The 8,515-nt window shown below is 40.7% G+C and overlaps 1 protein-coding gene across 1 annotated transcript in view; it reads left to right on the forward strand.

Annotated features, from left to right (window-relative positions):
• Positions 1-8,515, forward strand: part of LOC107732509 (TRAF2 and NCK-interacting protein kinase-like) — an 89,753-nt gene that overhangs the window by 68,020 nt on the left and 13,218 nt on the right. The window contains exons 15-21 of the mRNA XM_016543864.1: positions 29-232; positions 1,753-2,070; positions 4,987-5,151; positions 5,747-5,992; positions 6,794-6,921; positions 7,013-7,152; positions 8,039-8,136. Of these exons, the coding sequence (XP_016399350.1) occupies positions 29-232; positions 1,753-2,070; positions 4,987-5,151; positions 5,747-5,992; positions 6,794-6,921; positions 7,013-7,152; positions 8,039-8,136 (1,299 nt within the window). The remainder of the gene's footprint in view (positions 1-28; positions 233-1,752; positions 2,071-4,986; positions 5,152-5,746; positions 5,993-6,793; positions 6,922-7,012; positions 7,153-8,038; positions 8,137-8,515) is intronic.

An 8,515-nucleotide genomic window follows, 5' to 3' on the forward strand; every position in this document is an offset into this window, starting at 1 on the left:
TTTAAACATAATCTCATTGTTTCTTCAGGAGTATAAACGTAAGCAGCTGGAGGAACAGAGACAGGCGGAGAGATTGCAGAGACAACTCCATCAAGAGAGGGCTTACCTTGTCTCTCTCCACCAACAGCAGCAGCAGCAACAACAACAAGACTCCAGACCTGCAGAGAAGAAGCAACTCTACCACTACAAAGATGCCGTCAACCCTAGCGACAAACCTGCCTGGGCCAAAGAGGTGGGCAAAACTGAAATTAGACTGACTTTTTCCAGCATTGCAGTGCTACCTTTTTTTGTTGTTGTTGTTGTTGTCCTAACCAGCTGCGACCATGACAAGCAACAAGTTCCAGGGCACACTCTCGAGCTCCACCCACTGTGAAATCTGATTTGTCCAAAATCCTAATCCGTATAACTGTACATTTAACATCAAATATTTTTTTATTGGCTTCACATCATTCTCTGTTACACATTCTGTGCAGCAGACAAATTGCTTGTCACTGGAGACACATTGCATCTGGTTAGGACACTGTGTCACGCAGAAATGTTTTCAACCACATTTTTCAGGGTCATCAGCCTGGAAACTTTTACTGAAAGTTCAACAATACTTGATGCTGAGTCAGCAAAATGAAACTGTACAGATTAACTCTCTTGTTTTATCCTAGCATGTCAGCAAAATGACCACCACAGTCCATTTAGAACACTATATATAACTGAAGGAAACAGTATTTCATGTCTTTGTGACGTAATCTGGACTCTTTCTTTTGAACTACATTCTCCATAGTGTTCTGTTTTTGTCTTTGCTTTATTAGGCCAAGTGCACACTATAAAACAGCAGGTTGTTAGTAATTGGTAATCACAGATCTCAAAATGAGTTTGCACACATATTAAAGGTGCATTCAGTATTTTGGTGCTAATTAAAAAAAAATTACACTTAAGAAATAAATTGTGTTTTTGTGAAGACTGACGAGTTGAATACTGTACTCATAATAGTTGTCTTTCAAAAGAGTTTAATAATGTATGGTGCAGTTCACCCCCCTCGTGATCTGCTGTGTTTTACTAAATGTTGGACAGAATCCTCATGCTCATTGGCTAAAATCTCTTCAGATATGCTCATACTGTAGCATTGTACAACACCCTTATTGTCGTGCTTTGCCAGCGAAGAAAATGGAAGAATCAGTACCTGTATGGCCAAGAAGTGAAGGTCTGAAGGTCAGAAAGGCTGACATGGACACAAAAGCCTAGCATAAATATTGGCTGGACGTGCACAATATGGAAAGATTTGATGACAGAGAAAACCCTGAGTAGTAGTTCTTTTTGTGTTGGACAGGTAAGTGATACTAGTAAGTTTTATAGAGCAGTTCACACAATAATTAATTCAGTGTAATTTACAGTACATAAAACTCCGAGACGATCATGCTGATCCACGGTGATAGATGACAGTGCAGTATCTATTGTGACACTGCACTGTCTCTATAGTCTCAACTCTATTGTGGTATTGGTACTTAAAGTACACAAAGCATAGCAACACTAACACTAGCTAAAGAACTACTGAATGCACCTTTAACACTATGGTTAATTCTTGTCAGCAAACATGGAACTAGAAGATCTTCGGCATGTTGCAAGTTGGTGAACTAAGATTTCTTGAGACTTCAGTGTGAAAGCGATATAAGTTTCAGTCTTATAGTATGCGCTTGGCCCAGGTGTTTTTTGGCCAACTCAACTGTGTTTAACAAAAAAACTCTTGACTCACTGTTTCAGGTCCATTGCCGGCCCTTGAAACTGAGCCAACCCATCAACCTCAAGCCTTCCTCATCCTTCTCATCCCCATCCCGTCAGCGTCACCCCCCCCACCGGACCCCCTCAGCCCCCATTAAACTGGTTTTCCCTTTTAGCGAACAGATCCCAAAGCATTTACAGCAGAGGAAGCAGCAGCAGCAGCATCACCCCATCTTCCATGTCTCAGGCCAGCAAGAAAGTCGAGTGAACATTAGCCAGCAGGTGCGACAGCTTAGGGTCTGCCAAAAGGCTGGGCAGGAGGCCCGCGGACGCAAGCCCAACCCAGTGATCACTAAACCGGTTAGTTCAGAGAACCTGGCCTCGGCCTCAGATTTGAAGCTTTCACCTTGCTGTAGACTAGATGTAGATGAGTTGCTTCCACAAATCGCCATTAACCAGGAGTGTCTGATCGCCAGTGAGGACAGCATGCTGTCCCAGTCAGCCCCGGAGCACTCGCTCCGAGAGATGATGGCCAAAGATCATCGTTCAAACTCGGTGCCGTCCAAGAACCTCCTGATGGTGCCGAAATGGGAGTGGGCCGTGCCTCTCGCAACATTCAGTTCAGATGATTCATTTCGTGTAAATCGCTGCTCCTCTGCTCTGGACCTGTCTTCATCTGCTTCGGTGGAGCTGCTCAGGCAGAGTTTTAGCCAGACCATCTGGCGCTCCAAATCTTGTGAACGCGAGGGCTTTTTTAATGTTCACCGCAAATCCCCTAAACATTCCGATATGGCCACACCGTTCCGCTCTGTATTGCGCTGGATGGGGCTCTCTCCTCGAAGCACACCCAGAGGAAGCCCTGCTTCCTCAAGGTCACCATCCCCAGGTAGCCGTAGCAGCTACATGGTCAGCCCCAGTTTATCCCCCGAAGGCTCCCTGTCCTCCCCCACCAACATGATGACGATCAGGCCCCTCGTCAACTGAGGTGGTCTGTGATCATTGTAAATAGGTGTGAATAGATGTAAATAGCTGTTCCTAGATTGTTAGATTTGCTCTCTTAATCCTCAAAATAAAATGTAACATAATGGCACTTTTTTTTTTTGTTACTGAATGCTATTCCAAAATCTATGTATGTACATTATGCAACTGGCCATTAAGTAGACTTGTTAACCACTTGTTCTATCAGTACTCCACGTGTCCCCATTCCTCCTATTCCCAATGGCTCTTACTCATCAGTGACATCATGAAAGCCCCTCTGTCATTTGTTTGCCCCTGATCCTCCTGATTATGAGCCCCATCAGATGGCCCACCACCCCGCCTGGATGCCCTCTGTGTTTGTGTAAGCCTTAGCAATCAGTGCAGCCCGTTGCTGGGTGCTTCTGGGTGCATCGCCCATTGGTGTTGGAGCTCCTCTTTTTCTCTCGCAAGGTGGCATGTGGTGAACTCCTCAAATCATTTTAATCAAACCACTTTGGAGAAAGATTAAAAACTAAAGGTTTAATGTTTAGTCTGAAAAGCATCCATTGAGTTTTGTATGTATTGGGAAGTGTTCAGATTTCTGGAAGTACTCCTGGAAAGCTGAATCAGTTCCATGAATTGTGTTTCTCTACACCACGTCCTGACCAGCCACAACAAGCGCAAAGCAACAGTCGATTGCCTAGTCCGCAAAATCTCATTGGTCTATATTCCAAATCCACATAGGAGTGCTGTATGAAAGATGTCATTTTGTAGGCCAACCCTGAAGTTAGCATCACCCTGGTTCCCTAAACAGAAAAAGCCAAACGGATTTAATTAGAAGAATAATTTAATAGAAGTGTCTGTGACTAATAATTATTGCATGTTTTGTTCATCAAGATAATTTTCACAAATGAACAACTTTTATGAATGGAATAAATTGTGAAAATATCTTGACCTTGTGTTGACCACAGAGATTATTTCAGGCTTTTTACCAAAAAAAACATTGATTGTGGAACATGAAACAGGATATGCAAAAATCGTATCTCATTTCCAGGTTTTAAGACTCATTCCTGCAGCACTCTACTGTATATTAAAAATCTAATTATTGGCTGTGATTGTGTCATGTCCCATAGCAGTTTCATGTTCATTGAAAACAGATGAACAGATGATTGGATAGGACACAAAACTAGCTTCTTAACCAATGTAAGCAGTACTTTTAAACTCCAATGATGGGTCATCGAGTTGCCATTTAGAATGCCCTTTAAATAACCTAAATTATGACTCTGGACATATATCTTTGCCATCCATCTCCACACTAACCACCCATTTGTTTTTGAATTTGACAAGCTGCTTCTCCAAAAGGAATCTGCTTTTCTGAGACACTGAGATGGTTAACCAGTGTCGGTTTAGTTCTTTGAAAAGATCTGTTGGTGCAAACAATAAGCCCTCAAGTTGTGAGAGACACTGAACGTCTACAAGTTCTTCATATGTTAACCATGCAGACACATTCCACATTTTATAAATACAGATAAGGTTTTATATACATGTTTAGTGTCAGAACTGAGCTTGGTAAAACCTCTTTTAAATATGCTGCAGCTTCAGATTGGAATCTTCTTCAAAAGGAGATGAAGTTACAAAACTTGGTGTCTTATAACTATTTTAAGTCTTTATTATGTAATCTTGAGAGCAACTTAATGGTGTGTAATTGTTTTTAACCGGTTATATGTTGGTTTTGTAATGTATGTTGTAACTACGTTGTTTATTTGTATATGCAAACTCGGCTGCCTATCTTGGCCAGGACACTCCTGGAAAAGAGATTTTAATCTCAGTGAGTCTCTTCCTGGTTAAATAAATAAATGAAAATGAAATATACATGTTAATGGTTACCTTGATGACTTTCTTAGAAATTGGACAGGAACTGAAATCCTTTCATCTAGTTTACCAAGCAGTGTCTCATATCTCAGCTTTTTCTGTTGCCAAAGCAGATTCTTTACCCACTGAAATACTTTCCATCCTTTCACCTCTCAAAGGTCTTCAGTCTCTCTGCTTGTAGAAGGTGCTGGTCTGCTCTTACTGTTTGTTGTATGAATGACCCGATCAGCATGCAACGGCTAATTCAGCTTCTAGCTGAATAGATTGCTTTTCTCTTTCAGATGGTGTAATCGTATCAACTGATTAACTTTAGTGTTTGCTGGTGCATTTCCAAAACGTCTTTTCTGGAGCATTTTGCAAGGTCTTGCTAGTTTTCGCTTGTTTGGTTGTGGTGGCTGAGTTAAACAGTGTGGCCTGTTCTTATGTGGCTTTTTATTATTCATGAAGGTTGAGGAGCGCTCTAAACTGAACCGCCAGAGTTCTCCTGCCCTGCAGCATAAAGTGGCTAACCGAATCTCCGACCCTTCCCTTCCGCCGCGCTCAGAGTCCTTTAGCAGTGGGGGTATGCAGCCGGCACGGACCCCTCCTATGCACCGCCCTGTCGAGCCTCAGGTACAACATTTAGTTTGTTTTTGTTCAAAGCATTCACTCTTAATGCTCAGTATATCAGTACTGTATCAGTTATTTCTTTTTATTTATTTTATCTTATCTTTAGTAAATCTCTAAATCAAATATATCCCTTTTTTCATACTGGTCATTATAATGTTGTCATGCATAAATTCACTTTCAGCATTTAAAACGATTGAATTTCATTTTGTAGCATTTATTTTTAGGATTGAATTTTAATATTGGACATTTGTGGACCAAAATATGAAAATAATTATTGGCTTATTGGACAGAATTTTAATATTGTGCATCCCTAATTTATTTATTATAAAACATGCTCATAAGCCAGTGTGAAACATCATTCTGTCCTTTAGGGGTGTAATTGGATAAATAAAAGTATAAATCAGTGTTCTTATTCAAAAGATAAGTACACATGGAACACACATGGAAATCCACCCAGCAAATAATAGTTCCTTAGAAAATAATTTCTAAAACATCCTTATCCAGTAATCACCAATGACTGGAAAGGTCATGAAATTTCATTGGTGAAAATGTGTTAGAATCATGATCTAAGCACTTAATGCTTGCTTCCTCTTGTTAGATGGCTCATTTGGTTCCAGTGAGGTCCCATAGCTCCTCTCTGTCAGTCTCTCAGTCCTTGCATGATCAGTCAGCCAAGGGCGTTTCAGCCTTCCAGGAGAGCTTGGTGTCCCATCGGCCAGAAATGCCACGGCAGGACTCCGACCCGACTTCAGAGATGCCCCCTCCGGCCCCTCGCATGGCCAGCCGTGAGGAAAAGCCTGAACGCAGTTCCCCCTGGCTAATGGAAGAAGACGTTCCTCCCAAGGTCAGAATTATACAGTAATGAACTTTAACGATGAGCTTTACTTTTTCCTATTTTCAAGGCTTCACACCTGAGGAGATATGTTTTGATAATGTTTTTGACAAATACTTTACATTTCAAAAGTTTGGGGTCGGTATGATTTACAGGTGATTTACATTACAGTCATAACAGTAATGTTGTAAATATTATTGCTATTTTAAATATCTTGTTTTCTATTATTTTAAACCAGCTGCGAGGAAAAGCCTGACCGCAGTTCCCCCTGGCTAATGGAAGATGACCTTCCTCCCAAGGTCAGAATTATTACAGTAATGAACTTTAAAGATAAACTTTACTTTTTTCCTATTTTCAAAGTTTCACACCTGAAGAGATATCTTTTGATAATAATTTTGGCAAATACACTACAGTTCAAAAGTTTGGGGTCGGTAAGATTTTTAAAAAATGTTTTCAAAAGACTTCTCTTATGCTCACCAAGACTGCATTTGTTTGATTTAAAAATGACAATAATAACAGTAATGTTGTAAAATATTATTGCAATTTCAGATGACTTTCTTTTTTAAATATATTTTAAAATGGAATTTATTCCTGAGATGGCAAAGCTTAATTTTCAGCATCATTGCTCTAATTTTGTATGGTAGTGAATGTTTAAAGTACATTAACATGAGACTTTGGTGTGTTCCATATGAATGATTCAAAGACTATTAATAAAATATGCTGTCTCTCTTTGTTGTTCAAGAGAAATGATTGTTGTGATCACGCTATGATCCCACTTCACTGATGTTTGGTCATTTGTGTGTTTGATTAAAGTTGTGCGGTACTACCCAGGTGCCCCAGCGGACCACTTCTTTCTCCCCTGCTCTGGTGAGGAAGAACTCTCCTGGGAACGGAGAGTCTGGTGGAGGGGGGCGAGCGGCCTCTCAGCTCATCCGCACCAGGTCAGCTCAATTCAGCTCTCAGTCAGATCACATGATGGAGGTGTTGCTCTGTTGGTGTATTGAAGCACTGACTGTATCTTAAACTCTCCAGTAATCCAGACCTGAGGAGGGCAGAGTTGTCCCTGGATGTGGCTCTGCAGAGAACCAGCAGTAACGGCTCATCCAGCTCCAGCGCACCCAGCTCTCAGGGTGGCTCCCAGCCTGGATCCAGTGAGAGGAACCAGCCGAAAGGTGAGAATGCTGTGTATTTCTATATGATTTTCTTTTTGCATTTTATCTTGAGTTTCTATAATGTGGACAGAGCAGTTGTACAATACAATTATAGAATTCTTACATTATCATCTCACACAACTTTGATGCCATAACGTTTTTACTGGGACATTCCCTCTGGAGTAAGTTACATGGTGATTAATTCATGATTTTGAGGGATCAAACCAGAAACCTTCTGGAAAGCAGCCTTGAGCTTTAACCACTGCACACCACCATCCAAAAGAAAGGCTTTTTTAGCTTTTATTTACAGGACAGTAGAGGCAGACAGGTAAATGGGGGATAGAGAGGAGCAGGACTTGATCCAGGCCAGATTTAAAACTGGGTCCCGATGAGCAAACCTTTTTTTTATAAGCCAATGTGGGTGGTCATGTTGTGTTATGAGTGATTGGTGCAGACGTGGACCTCCCAGAATGCCTCAGTCTGACATCCTCCAAGGGACTGAAGGAGCTGGCACTCGTTTAGACTTCATTCTGGTTGTTTTTGCTGGGCGGTTCCACTCTGTTCACCTTGTTAGATGTGCAGTACTGCGCTCGTCCTCCAGAGAGTGAAATGGATGTATAGTATGACATGCTGCATACATTGTTTGCCTGTTTTGAGCATGTGAATTGTTTAGTAGGTGTATTTATAGGTACTGTACAGAGGGGTAGAGTCCAGCTGTTATATCTTTGTATTTTTCTGTTAGAAATAACGGCAATAATCTCAGTGTTATCATTCTGTTTGAGAACAAGTTGTCTTTCCTCCCTAATAATCAGAATACAGGTCCATTAATATGTGTTTTTCTTAAACTTTTACATTTAATGTCCCCCAATCTTGAACATGTGGTTACATCCTGTTATGCTGATTCCAGGCTCTGGTAAATTAGAAGGATCTCCAGTGGCATTACAGGAGACTTCCAAACCAGTTCAGGAGGAAAGCAGAGAGTTGAACAAACCTGGTCGACCTGCGGTAAATTGCATCCCATTGGCACTTATATATGTGACCCTGGACCACAAAACCAGTCTTAAGTCGCTGGGGTATATTTGTAGCAATAGCCAAAAATACATTGTATGGGTCAAAATTATTGATTTTTCTTTTATGCCAAAAATCATTAGGATATTAAGTAAAGATCATGTTCCATGAAGATATTTTGTAAATTTCCTACCGTAAATAAATAAAAACTTCATTTTTGATTAGTAATATGAATTACTAAGGACTTTATTTGGACATCTTTAAAGGCGATTTTCACAATATTTTGGTTTTTTTGCACCCTCAGATTCCAGATATTCAAATAGTTGTATCTCGGCCAAATATTGTCCTATCATAACAAACCATACATCAATGGAAA

The sequence above is a fragment of the Sinocyclocheilus rhinocerous genome, unplaced genomic scaffold (assembly GCF_001515625.1).
Source record: "Sinocyclocheilus rhinocerous isolate Xijiao unplaced genomic scaffold, SAMN03320098_v1.1 scaffold2053, whole genome shotgun sequence".
NCBI lineage: Eukaryota > Metazoa > Chordata > Actinopteri > Cypriniformes > Cyprinidae > Sinocyclocheilus > Sinocyclocheilus rhinocerous.